Genomic DNA, 21,345 nt, shown 5'->3' on the forward strand with positions numbered 1-21,345 from the left:
TGAATGCAAATATTCTGACAATATTCTTTATTCTGGATTCTTGTTCACTGCTTATCCTGTACTCACGTACAGCACCTGTACATAAGTATATTATAGTGACGTAGAGAACTGAAAAAATGAGATTTGTTCCGAAAACATGACACTGGTTCCGATTCGGGATATGTTTGAAATTGTCTTGAAAAAAGTCAAGGGGTTTTAAATGAAAAAATATTTTATTATAATTTTGCTTTCAGAATTTAGTAGTGGAAATTGTTGTCCTCGCCAAGTTTAATAAAAGTATAAAATTTTGGTTATATTTTTTATTATCGACTTTTACTCTCGATGTAAGACAGGATCCTAAAAGCCAATCTATTAATTTGTGCCCGTTTCTAACATTCAGATTCAGTATAAGAAATTTGCAATAAATCTGTTTTGGAATTAATGCCCCACCCAGCCCTGTATTTATGAATTTACCTAAAAACTTTTTATAGCTAATTTCTCCGTTCCTCTCAGGCTTAACTCTGTTCAAAATATCGTTGATCTGATACAAAATTAATTATGAGTTTAATAAACCTCGGGATTAAAATAAATAAGAGATTAAACTTTTTTTAAAAACAACTGTGAACAAAAGTTAAAGTTTGTGCCCCATTTATATTGATTTTCTTTCAAAATACTTCTCCCTCTTTGCCTCTGCTGCATTGCAAGCCAAATTGTACAGAAACCACCACAAGGATATTTTCAAAAATATATAAAGGGGTTTGTTAATTGTAAGTCATGCATCAACTTTTAACAGAGATCACTAAAAAGTACAGCGGGATGATTGTCGTCTTAGCCTTTACTTTAAATTAAAAACGTGATGAATATACTGAATAGTTCTAGTATTTTTTTATCATTTGCACCAACTTAAACACATACAAAATTATACATCTATAATATTTTTTAAAATTCAGGCTTTATTTCTGATCAAAAACTTTGATACAAGGAAAGGAACTGACCACGGTAAACTAGAAGTGATGGTTTACGTCCAGTGAGTCTGAACCTTCAACACTGCAAAGCTATTGCATGTCTATGCAGAGCTTCAGTTTTAAATACTTGATTGGCAAACATCTTGATGTAAATGCGAAAGAAACCCTAACTTTTAAATGTCCCATAGTGGTAAACATTTACGTGGTCAAAGAAAACAAATATTATGTTAAATATGGATCAAAAAGAAGCCCCATGCACTTTAATATACGTATTGTATATGCGTAATACGTATATTCGAGTGCATGGGGCTTCTATTTAATCCATTTTTAACATAATATATGTTTTAATAGGTAGCTTAACAAAAATCTAAAAATTTAAAAATGTATTCCTTAGAATTACAAAATTCTACAAAACTTTGACTGTGATGGATGATATTGTTCGCTAACGAACGATTTGGAAAATCGTTGAGGACAATATTTTCTGTCAGAATCAACACTGTGCAAGGTGAAAAAAGCAAAGAACGTTCCAAGTTCTCAGAATTTTCAAAGGGCCTCGTAAAAGCCAAAAAACTGGTAAAACGAGGAATCTGCGAAAGGAACTGTTGTCGTGATTTCAACCTCCCATTTAAAGAGGAACATGTCTGATTTACAACTTTACCCTTGAATCCTTTATCTGATTTATAATGAAGAAGATATCGTCGTTCTTATTCATGCCTGAGAAACAAAGTTTTAAGTATTTAATCGAGGATTGTCACCTTTGCATAGAAGGTCATTTGAAATTTTGCATACAGTCCCTTTAAAAACACGAATTACCTCTTTTTTATCAAATGTCCCCCTAGCATCTAATACATCTACACCCAGGGCTTGAACCCCATCATGCTCCTCTCTAAATGTAAATAAATTATTCAACAAAGTTCAATTTTTTTTAAAGTTTACTTTTTAACAATGTACTGCATGGAGATTGAAATAAAGATGGTCTTTGGGGGCATTAATTAATTTGCTTGATCAAAAAATGAAAAAAATTTCTTTCGACGAGATTTTATTGAAATTGAGTTTGTTTAAATTCTAAAAATTGACAAAGATATTTAAAAAATTCAGAAAATCTTAGTTTTATCTAGTTAACTGAACTAAGGACAATTTGTTTTAACTCATTGTCGATTCAGAAAAATCAATTCCAAGATAAGTTTGTGGATACCCTGTATATCAATTCTAATAGATCTATTGAAATATCAAAGGTTTACACGATCAGGTTGCAAAGATATAGGGATACGAAGTTTTCAATCTGTGCCAAACACTCAATTCCATTTCCTTAAAAAATTGTCTAAACCTACCGGCCACGAAGATAATTCTTAGTGACAAGGAGCCAGTCCCTGTCCAGTCCTTGCAGGGTGTAGTCGTCCCTCTTCCCCCGCTCCCAGCTTCTTGTCTCCAGGGGACCGTACAAATCTCCCATTTTTAAACCGTACACGATCCCTTTTTAAAATATAAATAGTCAATGAGCAGGGGGTTTACATTAAAACTAGTTTCTGTGCTCTTCTAAAAACGTCAAAGTCTAATATAGAAAAAAGTCCTAGTGTTGTTAGTACGAACAATAAAAGCAAATATATTAAAAATGAAATATTTTACATTAGAAAAAAAAGACATAAAAGTCGTCTTTCATATCAAAACATAAATGTTAGAAACCTCAAAGACTTAAACTTTAAGACCTTTGAAAGCTGCTTAGTAAACGAGCCCCCCCCCATAAAAACTTTTAAATGCATATAAAAACCTAATATTAAGAATACCAGAGAATAACATGATAAAGTCAGTCTGTAAATGAATTAAAAGCATTTGCGGAGTCGGGGCTAAAAAAATTATGATTTGCAACAAAGCAGTTTTAAAATAGTTTTTATAAATACAAAATCTTTGGTTTTCTATTTTAATTACATTTATCCTGTTTGCTATATTATTCAGTTTTTATATTAGTAACCTAGATTTCTATAATCACAATAATATTCTAAAATATCAAAATGTAAAACATTTCGTGATGGAATAAAGCTGAATGTTTTGTCTTTTTTATAGATTTATTTTGATGGTCATTTTAAGATTATAAAGATAATTATTATAAAACCAATTAAAAATAATGTCAATCTTATAATGACAACTTTAAAAATACATTTTTTAAAATTCGAAACATTTAATTCTCTGGAACAATATACGTTAATATCTAGTAAATACCTTTACAATGAGCTAATTCAATTCGTCAGGAGTTTATTTGTTTACTTCATTACAGAATCTGAAACAAATTATCACTAATTTAAAAATACATTTTTTAAAATTCGAAACATTTAATTCTCTGGAACAATATACGTTAATATCTAGTAAATACCTTTACAATGAGCTAATCCAATTCGTCAGAAGTTTAATTGTTTACTTCATTATAGAATCTGAAACAAATTATCATTAATTTATCATTTTTGAAGGACCCCAAAATCTTGGTAAACCTACCGACAAGTACAATTGTGAATACGTTGCTTTCACTATTAATGGAGAATCTGGAGAGTCACATAAAGATATGTAAATTTCTTTTCAATTTTTAATATAATGTAAAACATTTTATACTTGTTTAATATTTGTCAAACCTCTTCGTAAAATAATGATTTCAGTGCTTGTTTTGAATTGATATGGGAAACTTTAATATATGTTGTATATTGTAATGTATACTAGCTAAAGTTGTCCGGCATTGCCCGTGAAAAAAAATCGAATTTTAAAGAAATTGAATTTTTTAGCCAATGTTACCTCAAGGGTGCTCATGGGTTTCCTTTAAAAATGTCAGCCAATTCTATCAAGCTGTTAGGCCAGCTATAGCTAACATATAAATGTATTCGTTTGGCAGCTATCTAGCTTACATATAAATGTATCCGTTTGGCAGCTATAGCTTACATATAAATGTATATATATATATATATATATGGTGTCCATACTATTTATCGTTTAATAAGCAATATTATCAAGCTGTTAGGCCAGCTATAGCTAACATATAAATGTATATATATGAGCGAAGAGCTTTATTATATAGATTGCATGATATGTAGAAACTTTATTTATAAATGACCTTGTGGATGGAGGAGGGGGGGGGGCAGGGATGATGGAATGGTGGTCTCAAACCAGTTATTCTAGATTATATATATATATATTAAGTTTGGATTAAAGGTATACTATATTGTATCAATGTCAGTTTTTACATTTAGATTTAAAACTGTTTTCCATATAAGCCATATCCTGTAATTAGTTGAGAATAAAAACTATACCTAATTAACTTTAATATGCGGACATTTTTTTTATATATTTATATTCGTAATATCATTCAAAAGTGTTCCAACCCAACTAAAAAAATATCACAATTTGCAATTAGGCCATGGTGTAAAACTTTTTTTAACTTTGATTATTTAATTTAACAAAACTTGCAGTTTCAAATATCAAAGGATACTTTATCCAGTTTTCAAGATATACAGATTAGAAAATTACAGTTAGAAGCAAGTATCTGAAGTCCTAACTTTTGTATGTAGGTTCATCTTAATCACTTTGTCGCTTAATCTCGGTATCCGATGTGCGCACATTTAAATTTTTTTTAAAAACCTTAATCCTCAATTAAAGGTATCCCCATGACCACCCCGGTATATCGAAGAGGAATTAAATTAATCTGTAGATCTGCAACAGCTGAAGAGATTAATGCTTAATCCCGAAATTCACAAAACATCAGAGCTGAAAACTTTGGGATGGGATATCCTTAATTCCGATCTTTTAATTAATCTGGAGATTTCGAAGAAAGTGGATCAAGCATTAATCCCGATCATTCAAAAGTTCCCAGCTCTGTTCGTTTATAATTTTTTCGATGGGTTTAAATGAATCTTTAAAATAATCCTGACATGTCAAACATCATCCATGATGGGATCATTAAAAAACTAAAGCATACAACAAGACGACAACATGCTTTTTTTATAATTTTAGATAAAAATACTGGATGACAGAGGCTACAGAAACAAATTTAGAATTCAAAAATAATACATTGAATAAAAATGATATAAAAATCATTTAATTTATAAAGGAAAACTTATATGTTTATTTATTGAACCCTGACATATTTGTGCATTTATACACTTTTTTAAACATGTCAAGTAAAAAAAAAACTTAGTGATTGTAGCGTTGTTTAACACTTATTGATATTTTTTTTCATGGCACATGTTTCAGGCCCCAAAAAAATTAAAATTTAATTATTAAAATAAACAAATGTTTTCGGTATTTAAAAAAAATTTGCGAAACGATTTTTTTTGTAAAAAATATTTTTTCTACAGTTTGTTGGAAAATTTTTCTTTTTATGTTTTTGCAAATTTTTTATAAATCTATCAAAAAATAAAAAATGAGAAAAGGTATTTTCAAATTTTGCTTCAATTTTAAGAAATAAAAATTAAAATAAAATTATTGTTTGCAAAATTTCCCTATAATGAATAACTTTTTGAATGGAAAAATTTCTGCAGAAAAAAATGTTAATATATTTACAAACAAATAGCTTCACGGATTTTTTCTACGTACCAATTAAAACTATTGTATTGGGAATCGGTTCACTATAGTTTCCCACCTTAAACGTAAATTGCTACAGCGTGGTGAAAAACAACGCTAATCCCAGTTTTTTAAAGTTTTTTTAGATTTCTGAGCTTCGGTCTACACTCTACACTCTACAATCTCTCCCTACGTACCCTGCATGTCTGATGACTAATAAGAAGATAAGAATTCAGGAGAAACATGAACTATTAGAACCAACTGTCGATATCAAATATAAATTATAGAGAAGCGTGAACATTGAACACATAATTATTGTTCACACGGTTTGTTGCCCCCCCCCCCACCCCCCCCCCTCTCTCTTATCGTTGGTCCAACTCCAGCATCCATGCTTTAACTGTGAAACCTAGAAAAGACCACTTTCGCCCGAAAGTTAAATTGCATGATAAAAAATGTTGTGTCAAAATAAAACGAACCAATTATTAAAAGTAATTAAAAGAAATTAAATGGTGGGGTGGGGTGGGGGAATCAATTTAGGGGAGGGGGAATCAATTTAGGGCAAAAACAATGTTTCATTTGTATTAGTTACCGGCCTATATACTCTGTACACACGGGCAGCCGTAGTTCATTTAAATTTCCGAGCCGAGTCAACCTTTCCGCTCCCAGTTTGTACTGTATCGCCCGTACATTGGGTAAATTAAGCAGACACTCAATAGGACTAGCTAGGTTGAATTTACTTTTACTAAAGGGTCAGGGGTGTGTGTACAGTGCAGTACACTATCTGATATTCTATACCCTTTACACTCTATACACTGTCTGGTATTCTACACTCTGTCCACTGTCTGAAATTCTACACTCTGTACACTGTCTGGTATTCTACACTCTGTACACTGTCTGGTATTCTACACTCTGCACACTGTCTGGTATTCTACACTCTATACACTGTGGTATTCTACATTCTGTTCACTGTCTGGTATTCTACACTCTGTCCACTGTCTGGTATTCTACACTATATTTACTGTCTGGTATTCTACACTGTACCACTCTGTACACTGTCTGGTATTCTACATTCTGTCCACTGGCTGGTATTCTACACTCTGTCCACTGTCTGGTATTCTAAACTCTGTACACTGTCTGGTATTCTACACTCTGCACACTGTCTGGTATTCTACATTCTGTACACTGTCTGGTATTCTACATTCTGTGGAATGTCTGGTATTCTACACTGTAACATTCTGTACACTGTCTGGTATTCTACACTCTGTACCCTGTCTGGTATTCTACTCTCTGTCCACTGTCTGGTATTCTACGTCTGGTATTCTACACTCTGTATACTGTGTGGGATTTTACACTATGTATACTGTCTGGTATTCTACACTCTGTCCACTGTCTGGTATTCTACACTGTAACACTCTGTAAACTGTCTGGTATTCTATACTCTGTACACTGTCCGGTATTTTCAACTTATTCGGTATTCTTAGAATTAAAGAATTGGTTCTATTTATGTGATTATGTTTGTTTGTTTAATGTTAACCATGTATTTTAAACTTTACCAGAATGTGTTATGAACTAATGACAAAGCAAAAAAGAAATTACTTCACATTTTTGCTTTTAAGTTCAATACATACTTGATTTTTGGTAATTTCCTAGTATACGATTTTTGGACAATTTTTCTCACAATAAACAAAACAATTTCACCACGCAAAAATGTTAAACCTTTTTAAGCTGATTTAAATTTTAATGACTTGTTTAGTTTGTATGCTACAAACAACACAGCAAGCTGAAGAATGAATGTACTGTGTAGACTGTGGTGCCACAGAGTGTATAGAGCGCCCTGCCTGTGTGTATACTGTGTGTACACACAACAATCAGATCAGCTGATCATTATAAACCCGCGAATTCTACAGGGTGACAGAAAAAAACATTAAAACAAGTCAGGCGCGTATACAGGGAGGGGGCAGTGCAGTAGTCCACTTGCACCCACCTGGGCATCCATGAGTCTACCCCCTCTTCCTGGGATGTATCGGTAAATGTTAAAATCATGTGTGCTGGGTAAAAATGAGCTTGCAGGCCCATAAAGGGGTGTTTTCCCCTTTAAAAAGTAGCTGAACAATTTTCTTGGTGCTAGTCGCCCCATTTTTTCTCTCATCAAGTATTTCAATTTTATCCAATATCTCCCTGCCCCACCAATTAAATAAAAAATTATAGCTATATGATGTATGCAAGTGTTTGGCAATGTCTTCCCGCAACCCCCCTGATGGTCATGGGGGAGATTTCATTTGCAAAGAAGGGTTGGGAACTACGTTTGGCCAAAATTAGGGGAGTAGTTTCAGGAGACTTCTCAGGACTTCGATAGTAATACAGAACTATTCAAAGTGATCTTCAAATAATCGAGGGTCCCTTGAAATTATTTAATATTTTTAAAATTTTTAAGTTTCTTGTGGTTGCTAATAAATACATTTTTTGGTTAAAATTGTAAGATTCATTTAATCAAAATTAGATATTTTGCTACAGTGAGAACCAGAAAATTATGGTATAAGAAGACAACATTACAGTGTATAAGATGTCGTTACAAAGCAAAAAATGTTAATTAGTAACTTATTAAATCGCTTATTCAGTTAAAGCCGCCCCAGAGTCTAAAAGTCACGTCTTCCTATGCCAGAGTTTTCTGGTTATCATGCTGTTTATGAATAATATAAAAAAAATCAAGTTTAAATTTGATTTTCTTAGCATTTGAGACTGAAATGTTCGTGAAGTTCAGTTTATTGTATGCCACCAACGTTTAAATAGATTTTTTGAAACTCAGTGTTATTGAACTGAATTGCTCAATAATTAATTGCATTTATTGCGTTCCATATTAGGTTTAAATTGAATATTCTCAAAAAGTTAAAATACAAAGTTGGATGGAATTGCGCGCAAGTACTCGCAATTGCGCACAAGTTAAACCCTACTATTTACCCACCCTGTTTCAGTATATTAGTCAGCTAAGATAAGAACAAATATTCATTTATTTATATACAGGGTTACCCACACAACATACAATATAATGACGACCTGAAACTTTTCAAATATTTTGTATAAAAAATTGTTTGACTAGAAAGTTTTGTTGTCTTCTTTGTAAGATTTGGTAATATTTATTTGGAGTAGCTATTGCATACTCATATTTTTCGCCAAATTTTTGTGATAACTCTTTTATTTATTAATATTTTTTTTTATGAAACTTTGGAATGATATAAATCCATTTCAGAAGAAAAGGTTTTTTTTCACAAAAAAAGGTATTTCGCAAATTTTTGTTATGTACCCAAAACTATTTTTGAGTTTGGTATCACCTAAATAACGAACCCTGCCAAAAATGTTTTTTTTTTTGACAATGAATAAATATATATATTTACCTATATCTATTGTATTATGATATGTTTTATACTTGAAATAATAAACCAGATATGCTTTGATATGTTATGACACAATATCAAATTCTGCAGATTAACTATTCAATTAATCAATATTCAAAATACATTCTTAAGGGCATTTAAAGGATAAAGAGGAGATTTTTAAGATCATATAATCATATTGTTTAAAATCAAATTCTGTTGAAAATTGTATATTTTGTAAAAAAATCATTGAATTCATGCAATTTGTACAATTCTTACATATTGTACAATGGAGTAGGTGTTTACATGGAGTAGATGTTTACTACATTTTTACAATCGTACAGTGTGTATAATTGGCACATAATGAACAAACATTGTGCATTTACATCACGAGCATGTTGTTATGCAATTCCTACTTATTGTACAATTTATGGATTTTTTACCATTTTATATTTTATATAATTCGTAAAAATTGTAAAACATAGCCTGGAGTTGTACAATTTGTACATATATTTCTTTATTCAATTATATGTAACTGATATGTAAGTATGCACTGACAAAGGAACTCGCATCATATATTTTAATTTCCAATTTTAACAACCTGTTGTCGTCGGCTGCATTGATATTTTTGTGCTTTAAATTCTACCACCTAAAATAGTGAAAGGTTGATATCTCTGTTAACACGATCAGGTTGCAAAAATATAGGAAAATTGTGTAATCTGTTTCTTTGAATGTCTGGTGTAAACTAACTCCTTGTGAAATACATGAAAGAAAATGAACAAAGAACCCAACAAAACCTCAAATATGGAGGATCTACGAGTACGTTCATCCGTTCATTGTTCACAAAACACACACTCGAAATGTAGAGCCATTCATCTGCACCTTATAGTGCTTCTATCTATATACTTTGCTTTATTGTTTGTTTGTTTGTATACAATAAACGTCAAAACGGCTAAACCAATCGGCCCAAGTTTTGTGTGGCAACATACATAGCCCCAATTTTAAAATGAACTAATTTGAAACAGAAAAATCCACAGCAACAGTACAGGGAAAGTAAACCATGAACAATGAACATATCAAATTGGGAAAGTTTTTTGGTTTATCTTAATCATTTTAAGGGTTTTTTTTAACTTTAAAGAGGCGCTTTATTATTTTAAGATTGTATGTTAATCGTATTTCTAAGTTTGATTTATTGTATATTTTTTGTAATCATGCTTTGACAAAGAAATTGACTATTCTAAACAATTTATCAAAACCGGTTTTCGAATAGTTAACATTTTTCGTTTTAAACTATGCATGGTATAACCTTCTTTTATCTTAATTGAAGTCAAATATCATAAATGTTCAGACTTTTTTTTGTTTTATGAAAAATTGAAAGATCAAATGCATATTATACTGATCGACTCAGGACTGTTTTTTTTCTTCTTCCGTAATGTTTAAGTGACCCTCCATGCAAACCTGGCTGTGCTCGATTTACAACGGTACTCTTGAAAACTTAATAAGATTAAAAATGTGGAAGTAATAATGTTTTAAAGAATCGAAATGTGTTTATTTCTGTGATTGTCTTCATTGCCTCTTATTAGCAAGAAATGCGGCAAGTAACTTATGCACAGAAACCGTAAATGAAAACAAACAGTTTAAAGAAACAAAAACATGAATATCTAATATCTATACCGTTGTAAATCGGGCATTGAAATTACGCTTACAGGCCCTTTAAGTATAAACCCAGCGAGGTTTGCAAATGCCTGCTGAAATAAAGACAGACATATTATGTTTATTTAGAAACACTATATTTATTTTAAAACATATATAATAGCTTGCTAGTGTTGTAGATATAGTTGAATAAATACAGAATAAAAAATACAAATATTGATAATCTCAAAAAGCAACAGATCCAAGGTTGATTCAGGGACAATCACTTTCGATATTTAAATGTGTTTCAATAAAATCAAAAAAATAAGAAAGAATATTGTTTTTTCGAATTGAAAAAAGTAATGAAAAAATAACTGTAGAATTCGTGATGTTAGAAACTTTTCCAAAGGCAATTTCCCAAGTGGCAACTTCCCAAATGTCCAATTTCACAAGTAGGAACTTCCCAAGTCTGTCCTAGCCGCAGCGCTTGCCCCCTAGCCTTTTCTAGCCGCAGCGTTCGCCCCCCCCCATTGCAGCCTAACCTATCCTTTGAGAAGTGGCCGCGTGGGAAATTGCACATTTTAGAAGTTGCCACTTGGGAAGTCGCCCTTGCGAAAATGCCATTAGGACCGAATTCAATACGCAACTTCTAAAATATACTTTTTACACTTGTGTCAAACAGGGGCGTATATCGGTTTTAATCTAAGGGGGGGGGGTCTTCAAAAGGGAGAATTACATTTCTAGGGGAGGCCCTGTCCCCCCCCCTTGTAAACGCCCCTATTGATAAATTGTAAATGTTAAGGATTGATATCATATTTGACCACAGTTGTCATTTTAAATTTGATATATGAGAAAACAACCTTGAAAGGTTATTAAGTCAATATATTTACTTGAAAAATCATTTTCAAAAATATTTATTTCTTTCCTGATATATTAGTTTAAAACAAATGCAAGACTGTTATTTAAAACTTTGATTATTTTTATCGATCACACTTTTTTTACTAAGACCAGCCATTAAAACAGTCACTTATGGCTTTGGGGGTTCTGATTTAAATAATTGTAATTATCTACATACTATTCATAAATAATAAATAATGAAATAATATTTAAATCAGATATTATACCCCTGTATTGATAAATATATTCAGACTTGTGAAAAAAAAAACTGTTTACGTAACAGACAGTGACCTTGAAAGGAGAGCTGTTTAAAAATGTTAATGAAAATGAAAATTTATATATTGTGTATTGTTTCACATAAAGGTATTTTAAGGCTTCCCAAAGCAGGCATCATACATCAATCGTAAATTTTTCTTTTTATCTTGTATTCTAATTTTTATTTCAAAAATTAAAACAAGAAGATAATACTTAACATAAACATTACATCCAAATTCAACTGGATTCCTCCGATAATAATTAGGAATTGATTTAAAGGTTGCGGCTCACTCTGTAATGAAAGCTGTTTTTTATTCGGTCAGAGTACTTCAGATCACTGAAGTACGCACCAGACGATTAGTTTAGGGTAGAGATGGGGGCCTTCGTTTTTTTATTATTCGATTGTTAATTGTTCGTTAATCATCCTTTTTGTTCGTTTTTTTTTCTTCAGTCGTTCAGAATAAATTTGAATTTTTTTGGTTTTTAGAATTATCGTTTATTCTATGATGAATAATAATACGTTAAAATTGTTCTAGTTACATTTGCGTTAATGTTTATTTAGCACAAGTGTACTTTTTGATGTTATTCCTTATATAAATAAAGAACATCGGAGTCATATTTTTTCAGTACCAAAGAAACATGCGTTTCTGTCTAAGTAAGTAAAAATATGAATTTTTTGACGAAAAAATCCAAAAAATCTTCATAATAAAGTTAAAATTAAAATATTTATGAGAGGTTTTGTAGCAATACTTACTTGAAGGTATATGTATTGAATCTTGATATAAAAAGTATAAACAGCAAAAAATATGTTTTTAAATTTACTAACTTTTTTGTCACAAATTCGGTATTTATAATCCTTACATCTTTGCAATGTCATACTCGTAGACCCTAGATTTTTCAAACTATACGATCAAATAATATTCTACGTTTGAAATATCAAAGGTTAACATCACAATAGGATGCAGAGATAGGGATTAGAACATTTGAGTTTGGGGCAAAGTTTAAATTCTTTAAAAAAAAATCTCAACAGAAAAGTGCGGATAGGACACTGTAGATACATTGAATTATCCTTGTTTAATATCCTTCTCACATTTTAAATAAAATAATTATAAATATAATTTTTTAAATGTTAACTTTTAGTCATTGTGGCATTTTTGAGTCTACAGTTGCTTAACTGTAGTGCAGAGGTGAGTTTCGTTTTTTTACATTTAAAAAAGTGAATTTTCTATTGAAATTTTGGACTTACAAATCCACACTTTATTCTAATAAAATAGGATAAACATTGGTTTTAATCCAAAAGTTCAGGCAATCAATTTTATTTAAAGGGACTGTAAGCATAATTTCAAGCTGACCCTATACATGTAAAGATTGCAATGCCCGATTTACAACTCATGAAATTAATGGACAGGGAAAATATAACATACTAGAAAGAAGGGCGCGCCCATTTTCTATTTAAATTGTGAACATGTTCTTTCTGTTTACATTTTAAAACAAAGAAGAAAAAAATTTTGCGGATTTAAAAAAAACCATTTAACCAAAAATTAAACCATTGTTTAACCAAAAATAAAACCATTTATTTAACCAAAAATAAAACCATTTATTTAACCAAAAATAAAACCATTTATTTAACCAAAAATAAACCCATTTATTTAACCAAAAATATAACCATTTTCGACCAAATATATGACCATTTATCTTAACAAAAATATTACCATTTTTGACCAAAATATAAGAGACACAAATATATTAGACTAAAAATATAACCAATTTCGACCAGAATTATATTTTTATTTTTACCAAAAAATATATAACTATATATAAACAACTATTTATTAAATTTAAATAATTGAAAAATATTTACTTTTAGTTAACAAATGCCTGTATTTTTAGTTGAGAAATGGTTATATTTTTGGGTGAAAATAGTTATTTAGTTGATAAAATGGTTGATTTTGGTTAAAAAAGAGTTATATTTTAGGGTTTTAAAATGTTTATATTTTTGGCTAAAAAATGTTTGTATTTGTAGATTAAAAATTATTTTATTTTCGGTTATAAGAAGGTTATAATTTTGGTTTAAATGTTTTTATATATTTGGTAATAATAGGTTTTTTTTGGTGAGATGAATAATTAAAATTTGTTATTTTTTTTTTGGTTTGTTTCATTTTTGATCAAAACCTTGTTTGTTTTTGTGGTTATATTATTAGCGCTATATTTTCCCCGCCAATTTTTGAAATTGAAATAAATAATCCTGAAATTTGAAAGTTTTCAGAGTTTCACACATAAGTTTCAACCTCCGGATATTTCAGAATGTTGAGCTGCAGGACTACCTGGAGTCTAGGTTGACCAGCCTGCAGTATAAACTGGGAGAACTTGTCAGGGAGATCAATGATCTTCCTCATCTTATCAAACAATTCAGGCAGTTGCCTAAAGGAGTTACGAGCGCTTGCCGCGTTGAATTACAAGAAAGATAGCGATTATAGTGTATGTGTTAGGGTTAGGTTTGGTTAAGAGACTTTCTGTGCCGAGCGCTACGGCTAGGACAAGTTAGGGGGTTGAGCGCCGCGGCTAGGAAAGGTTAGGGGACCGAGTGCCGCGGCTAGAACAGGCTAGTGGGGCCGAGTGCTGCGGCTAGAACAGGTTCTCACTCTTTCTATAATTCAACGCGGCATGCGCGTAACTCCTTTGGGCCTCTGCCAACAATTCAGGTGGGTACAATCAGGGGCGTCCAGTGGAATCTTTAGAGGGGGGGGGGCACCCCCGTTGGGAGCTAATTCTGACTTGGAGATTCTAGTGTGTATATATGTCGATCTACAAATAAATTAGAATAAAATAAAAGTAAGGGGTCAAAAGTGACCAAACTATCATCTGAAAAGAGTACGAGTGCTCATGCTCATCGCACAAAACCAATATAATCCCTATTTACAATTTAGTTGAGAAATTATTTGATAAAAGGTTCACATATTTTAATTTTGCTGTGGTTAATGGTCATAACATTGAAAAAATGTATTTTTTGCTCGTGAATTGCTTAAAATCCTAAACATTTCCTTAAATCCAGGGAGAACCAGACAACTACAGCTGCCGGTCGAACCCTAGCTCCGCAATCAAGATTCTTCTTCTTCAGACCATGGGGGCTTGTCCTTGGATCAACAACAACATCAACTGTTGTATCCAATACAAACAACAACAACAACAATAATAACAACAACAATGCTGGCACTTCAACCTCCACTTCCACTGGTACATCTACCAGCACTGCCACTGGCACTTCAACGACAAACAACAACAACAATAACAATAACAACAACAACAACAACAACAACAACAATAACAACAACAACAACAATGGTAGATCCCTGTTGATCTCTGCAATACGAAAAGAAAAAGCCAAGAAAGATAAAGTTTGGAAGAATTCTGTAAAAGCAATTACAAGAATTGAACGAGATCTATTTAAGGTAAACATTTTAAAGTGAGATCCAGAAATCTGTGGAATCTGAAGACGACTTTTAGACTCAAGTTATGATTTTAAATAGTTCCATGAACGTGATGTGTGGACAGATCATTAAGGAAATGTTAAGCTACATAGAAAATCTATTTGCTTTGCAACAACACCAAACATTACTTTATTGTCGTCTTCCTATTCCATCGATTTCTGGGTCTCACTGTATAAATCTGGACATATTATTTTTGTAAATCTTTAATCGCAATGTTTCGTGTCTAAATGATAACTTCAGGCTATTTACTACTCGGATCAAATCTATATAATGTCAGAGCTAAAACCTCTTGTAGTTGTACTGTGGACATCGAGATCAATGCTTTAATTTCATCTGTAATTGATATTCAAGATAGTGTCTAAAATTCAACCAATCAAAATGTCGTTTGCAGAAATCGAACAGAAGTCAGAAAATTTAGCACGCAATTAATCTCATAAGTCGAAACCCAGCACAGCTGGGATATCCAAAAAATGGGATTAAGAATAAAATCAAGTATCCACACACATGGATATCAAAATTAAGCGAGAATACATGAGTTTCCATCTCTGATCATCTTTAAGTAAAATTAAATTGGGAAAAAATAGTTTCGAAGGTTCATTGAAAATATGAAAATGCGCCCCTATATATTGAGGCCGGAAGAAATTAGGAAATTTTGGGCGTATGCGAGTATTTCTCCTAAGGTGACAAATTTAGAAAATGTAATAAATCACTAAGACCAACTTTCAAGGGGTGCCTAGTCCCCCCCCCCCCTAGAGAAAAATTTATTATTGCAAAACTCTTCTCTTTCTAAAATAGTATTTAATTTCAGGTCAACAACTTGATGAAAATGTTTCCTAAATCTATCTCAACACTGTAATTTGGAATAAATAAAATTTTCAGCATTTTAAACAAAATTATTCGTTTAGAGAAGAATCATAATTAAATTTTCTTATTTCTTCTAAATGCAAATTTGTTAGTATCAACTTCATTACAGAATTTGTCCCAACGTAAATGACAGTTATCACGGCGTGATATAATCTTTATTTTTCTGGTTATTTATGTTTTCAAATTCCTACCAATGAATACTGGAAAGTATAAGAAATTTATAAATTTTGTTTAGCTTCATCCTGTGCAAAAAAAATAATTTATTAAGAAATAAAGAGGGGGCCGAAAATCTTTAAAAAGGTTTAAAGAAGGTTTAGATAACATTTCGTAATTATAAAAATTGCAAGACACTTTTTCTAACCTAAAACCTTCCTAGAAATAAAAATATTTTTGTGATATATTGACATTTATTCCCTTTAATTAAGAGCGAAACTATTTCATAGAAAATTTAAATTCTTTTTTTGCACCAGCAAAAAATTATATTGTTTAGCAAGCTAGAAGCAATATTTATCAAAGAAAAAAATTGAAAGAAATCCAAACTCAATTATTAATTTACAATTTATAAAAAGAGAGACTATAAAAGAAGGTAATTTTTTACAAAACTTGTTTTTTCCCAAAAAAACGTGTTTTTGCTTATACTTTGCTTAATCCTAAAGGGATTTTTACGAATTAAATGTTTCTGAGCGGATATTTTGATACCCATCTTTATTTATTGCGACAACATTTTTATTCTTGCGCACACAAAAAAAAGAAAAAATCTGAATGAGTTTGAAAATGGAAAAAATAAAATCTTTCAAATAATTTTTTTTAAAGAAAAGAAATCCATGGTTTCATTCTTACTTAAATAAAAACAATTTTAAAACATTAATATTTATTCAATAAACTTATGTAAATTTAATAGGAGTGAAATAATCTTATGCAATAACAGTTACTGAACACATTCACAACTTCTAATCTCATCTAAACTTAAACTTAAACTCAAAAACTCATATTGCAAGTAAGGTTGTTAATCGTTTTTGTAAACGATCGTTAAACGATCGTTTTTTAAAAACGACCCACTCGTTTTGAACTTTTAGGAAACGAATAACGATCGTTTTTTTAAACGTTCGTTTTTATTAAAACGATTTGCGACCGTTTTTTATACGATTGTTTTAAAAAAGATCGTTTTTGAAAAAGAAATTTATTTTCAATTATGTTTACGATCGTTAACGAAGGGTCATCGTTAGCGATCGTTAACGAAAGGCCGTTGTTAGCGACCGTTAACAAAGGGTTGTCATTAACGATCGTTAACGAAACGATGAACTTGATCAAAACGGTCTTTTTTGGAAAAAAAATTCCATGCAACTTTATTGAATGTCGTCTTACATGAAGTTTAAAAGTTGTGGGGGAGTTAAAACTCTTCGATTTTTTCTTGAAAGCTACTCAATGAAAAGTACAGATGCCCTTCAGGTTGATCCTCTCTTTGGTTAACGATCGTTAACGAAACGACGAATTTTATAAAAACTCGCGTTTTAAAAACGACCATTTTTAAAAAACGATTGTTTTGTTTTCGATTTTTCGTCGTCGTTTTCATAACGAAACGATAGTTTTTCTGAAAAATGACAACGTTAACATCCCTAATTGCAAGAAACACTGAGATCATGTGCATACCTTTAACCGTGTACATATTTTTAAGCTTGTACAATGTACATATATTATTGAATAAGCTTGCGAATAAATTTCTATGCCCAATATTATCTAGATTGAAAATTAAAAAAATTATTCCAAAAGTTTAATTATAAATAAATTGAAAAAAAAGATTAACAATCAACACTTTAATAATTTTTTTTGTAAAAATTTAATTTTAAAAATATAAAATCTTTAACAATATTTTGGTTTAAACGACGACAGAAGATTTGAATAAGAAAGTACATTGAACACTGAATTAAAGGGGATCTATCAAAGTCTCATTTATTATAGGTCACCCTAAAAAATGAGACCTTAGTGATCACTCAAAACTCAATGAAGAGACTTTACGGGTCGATTACAACTTTTGCTTTTAAAGTAATATTGTAAAAACATATTAAATGACATAAAAAGAATCAACTTTACTGTTGCAGGGAACCATGAGTTTGAGAAAAAGACGGAATTAATTCTGTACAGTCGTCTCATCGTCATAACCCTGTACTGACAGATCAAAGAGAACCCTTTCATACTTTATTTTAATATCAATCGTATGCATCAAAATTTTAACAGCATGTACACAGTACAGTTTACACCATATGAGTACACCAAACATACTTTGCATTGTACAAAACTCATACAAAAATGCCAGAACACAGAGTAGTACACGTTAATTGAAAAAGTACACAATATTACACATGTAATCCCCCAAGAACTGCGGCGATTTTACTGGCTTGAAATTTAATATCTGTACTGCCCTGCCAGGAGTCTCTCAGCTGTACAGCCTAGAAATACATAAGATTTTAAACTTCCAACTTTAAACCTTTATCTGATTAACTATGTGCAAGATATTGTCGTTTTTCTAGATTTAAAAGTGTTTAATACTGATAATTCCTATATGGTTCCTGGATCCAGATTCAAGCACTTTGACCCTTTCGATCCGGATCCTAGCACTTTAGTTTCTTCAATTCAGCGAATAAAACCTCAAATGTGTTTGCACACTGCGCAGACTTACGCAATGTTCGGCAACAGTTGTTCAAAGTGGGAGGTGAAAAATTACTTTTTAAGAATACATATTTTACAATGAATACAAATATAATACCCACAAAAGATGAATCTAAAGACGACCCAAAACTCTTTTAATTTGACGATTTCGAGGTTGAATTAAGTCTTTTGTCTTGAACGTAATCTTTTAATGGCTTAATCAATGATTAGGCAACGAAAAAAACCAAGTTTACAGTTGCAGGAATCTAAAATGTAAGGAAACAGGCGGTAAAAATTCTGTGTAGTCGTCTCTGCCAAGTCTCATCCTTTGTGGGTAACCCTGTAGATCTTAAGCTCTGGTATCCAGTATACCTGATTAAGAATTAGACTGCTCTGATTGATGAATATCTGTTCCTGCAGTGTTCCAGGTTCCATTAGAAAACCTAGAAATATTATAATAAAACCATCTATTCCTGAAGTGTTTCAGGTTCACTAAAAAAGACCCCCCTCCCCCCATTTCAACGAAGTTGGCAGATTACATGAAATCTAGCTTTATTTATTAGAGACTTCCAAATTTAATTTCATAGATAAGGTTTATTTGCTTTTCATATATCCATAAAATGCCCTAACGCCATTCTTAACGTTTTGTATCGGAAAAGGTGTCCGTGCAGCCCCAACATAAATGTACAATAATGGTGAGCTCTCCTACCTTCTGTAGCAGGGTGAGAAAGATTAAGCCGGGAGCTGGTTACACAAATATTTGCCAACAGAGTCGAAGATCTAAATAAGACGACATATACGTTATGAATTAGCAAGAAGAAATCCCTTACAAAGTAATTTAGCACTAACAAAAAAAATATAGAAGACAAAAAAATTAATTTTACTGAATAATAGATGTGAAAAATATGTTGAAATATTAATCTACCTCCGGCTTTTATACTTATTTTCATCTAGGCAACCGTTTTTTTTAAAATGAACAGATAGGATTACATCTTGAGGATTTTCTTGCTCATCTTCTAGGTTATTCCAAAAGAAAACGAACATTTTTTTTTAACTATGAAAGATGATTAAAGAAACCAAAGATCGTCGTTTCTGGAGGTTGTCCCGAGTTGTTTTGGATGAATCATTACGGAAATTCATGAGATTTAAGGAACCGATGAAAATCATTAATAAGACTGTAAGCGTAATTGCAACTGACCTTACACGCAAAGATGACAATGTCCGATTTACAACGGTACCCTTTAAAACTTTTTCGTGTTAATCACTCAAATAGTGTACGCTAAAATCCGAATATAAATATTGATTTTTTACGAGTTCTAGAAAGTAATATTCAATATTTCTTGAATAAAATGAAAATCAAGTGATCATTAACGACTTAGGAGCGTTTCTGTAGATTAATTAGGATAATTTCAACATCCTTGAAGGTTTAAAGAGTTCTGTTTCTGTAGATTAATTAGGATAATTTCAACATCCTTGAAGGTTTAAAGAGTTCTGNGAGTTCTGTTTCGAATCGAAAATGTCATTCTACAAAAGGAGAGCTACTTGAAATTAAATTATATAATTATATTGACATTATTTGCACAAACCTAAGAAGTTCCTCTTCTGGTGTGGTTGGATTGAGGAGGAAGGAGAGGGAGGGTGAAGGAGTAGATAGTAGTGGAGGGATCATCTCCTGGTTACAAACCAGGTTGATCAGTAACCTCATACTTTGCAATCTTAAATGAAATTAAGTCAAACCAAATAAGCAACATTAAATTGTAAAAATAAAATCAAGCGAAATCAAGTGTAATCAAGTGAAATCGAGTGGAATCAAGTGCAATCAAGTGCAATCAAGTACAATCAAGTGCAATCAAGTGAAATCAAGTGAAATCAAGTTAAATCAAGTTAAATCAAGTTAAATAAAGTTTAAACAAGTTAAATTAAGTAAAATCAAGTGAAATCAAGTGTAAATAAGTGTAATCAAGTGCAATCAAGTGAAATCAAGTGGAATCAAGTGGAATCAAGTGGAATCAAGTGGAATCAAGTGAAATCAAGTGAAATCAAGTGAAATCAAGTGAAATCAAGTTTATTACTGTATGTGGATGTAGCATAGTTGAGTAGGGAAGGAAGGATAAATGTATTCTACCGTATACCACTGTAGGTGGATGTAGTGTAGTTGAGTAGAGAAGGAAGGATAAATGTATTCTACCGTATACTACTGTATGTGGATGTAGTGTAGTTGAGTAGGGAAGGATAAATGTATTCTACCGTATACCACTGTATGTACATGTAGTATAGTTAAGTAGGGAAGGATAAATGTATTCTACCGTATACCACTGTAGGTGGATGTAGTGTAGTTGAGTAGAGAAGGAAGGCTAAATGTAATCTACCGTATACTACTGCATGTGGATGAAGTGTAGTTGAGTAGGGAAGGATAAATGTATTCTACCGTATACCATTGTAGGTGGATGTAGTGTAGTTGAGTAGGGAAGGATAAATGTATTCTACCGTATACTACTGTAGGTGGATGTAGTGTAGTTGAGTAGAGAAGGAAGGATAAATGTATTCTACCGTATACTATTGTATGTGGATGTAGTCCACTGTAGGTGGATGTAGTGTAGTTGAGTAGGGAAGGATAAATGTATTCTACCGTATACTACTGTATGTGGATGTAGTGAAGTTGAATAGAGAAGGAAGGATAAACATATTCTACCGTATACCACTGTAGGG

At 31.5% G+C, this 21,345-nt stretch overlaps 2 protein-coding genes and 1 long non-coding RNA gene across 6 annotated transcripts; 1 reads left to right on the forward strand and 2 right to left on the reverse strand.

The window, feature by feature from the left end:
* Window positions 1-1,767: 1,767 nt before the first annotated feature.
* On the reverse strand, window positions 1,768-7,291 carry LOC111707319 (uncharacterized). 4 transcript variants are annotated; one of them, XR_002766408.1, is made up of 5 exons: window positions 7,200-7,291; window positions 4,039-4,099; window positions 3,162-3,219; window positions 2,276-2,417; window positions 1,768-1,830 (listed from the first exon to the last, which is right to left on the reverse strand). It is a non-coding gene; the product is annotated as an uncharacterized LOC111707319 (long non-coding RNA). The 4 variants fall into 4 exon arrangements; XR_002766409.1 differs by lacking the exon at window positions 7,200-7,291 and adding an exon at window positions 5,563-5,583; XR_002766407.1 differs by lacking the exon at window positions 7,200-7,291 and having other exon boundaries at window positions 4,039-4,191.
* A 4,929-nt stretch (window positions 7,292-12,220) lies between these two features.
* On the forward strand, window positions 12,221-16,014 carry LOC111707321 (FNIP repeat-containing protein DDB_G0290617). Its single transcript, XM_023480403.1, has 5 exons — window positions 12,221-12,293; window positions 12,779-12,825; window positions 13,942-14,051; window positions 14,691-15,087; window positions 15,935-16,014. The coding sequence occupies exons 1-5, from the start codon at window positions 12,278-12,280 to the stop codon at window positions 15,980-15,982; spliced, it is 618 nt and encodes a 205-aa protein (XP_023336171.1). The 5' UTR covers window positions 12,221-12,277; the 3' UTR covers window positions 15,983-16,014.
* Window positions 16,015-18,171: 2,157 nt separating this feature from the next.
* LOC111707324 (uncharacterized) lies at window positions 18,172-21,211 on the reverse strand. Its single transcript, XM_023480405.1, has 5 exons — window positions 21,124-21,211; window positions 20,223-20,351; window positions 19,346-19,416; window positions 19,009-19,079; window positions 18,172-18,437 (listed from the first exon to the last, which is right to left on the reverse strand). Exons 2-5 carry the CDS (start codon window positions 20,339-20,341, stop codon window positions 18,345-18,347), a joined length of 354 nt encoding a protein of 117 aa, XP_023336173.1. The 5' UTR covers window positions 20,342-20,351; window positions 21,124-21,211; the 3' UTR covers window positions 18,172-18,344.
* Between the last annotated feature and the right edge of the window lie 134 nt (window positions 21,212-21,345).

This window comes from Eurytemora carolleeae, unplaced genomic scaffold (genome assembly GCF_000591075.1).
Source record: "Eurytemora carolleeae unplaced genomic scaffold, Eaff_2.0 scaffold765, whole genome shotgun sequence".
Lineage (NCBI taxonomy): Eukaryota > Metazoa > Arthropoda > Copepoda > Calanoida > Temoridae > Eurytemora > Eurytemora carolleeae.

Bases quoted from the DNA above. Each gene is read 5' to 3' on its own strand.
- LOC111707321 (XM_023480403.1), top strand. The intron at 12,826-13,941 runs GTGAGTTTCGTT...CGGATATTTCAG, and splicing joins TGCTTAACTGTAGTGCAGAG to AATGTTGAGCTGCAGGACTA. The intron at 15,088-15,934 runs GTAAACATTTTA...ATTTAATTTCAG, and splicing joins TTGAACGAGATCTATTTAAG to GTCAACAACTTGATGAAAAT.
- LOC111707324 (XM_023480405.1), bottom strand. From the start codon at position 20,341: ATGAGGTTACTGATCAACCTGGTTTGTAACCAGGAGATGATCCCTCCA. The intron at 19,417-20,222 runs GTTTGTGCAAAT...CGTCTTATTTAG, and splicing joins CCAGAAGAGGAACTTCTTAG to ATCTTCGACTCTGTTGGCAA. The intron at 19,080-19,345 runs GTAGGAGAGCTC...TAATATTTCTAG, and splicing joins TTCTCACCCTGCTACAGAAG to GTTTTCTAATGGAACCTGGA.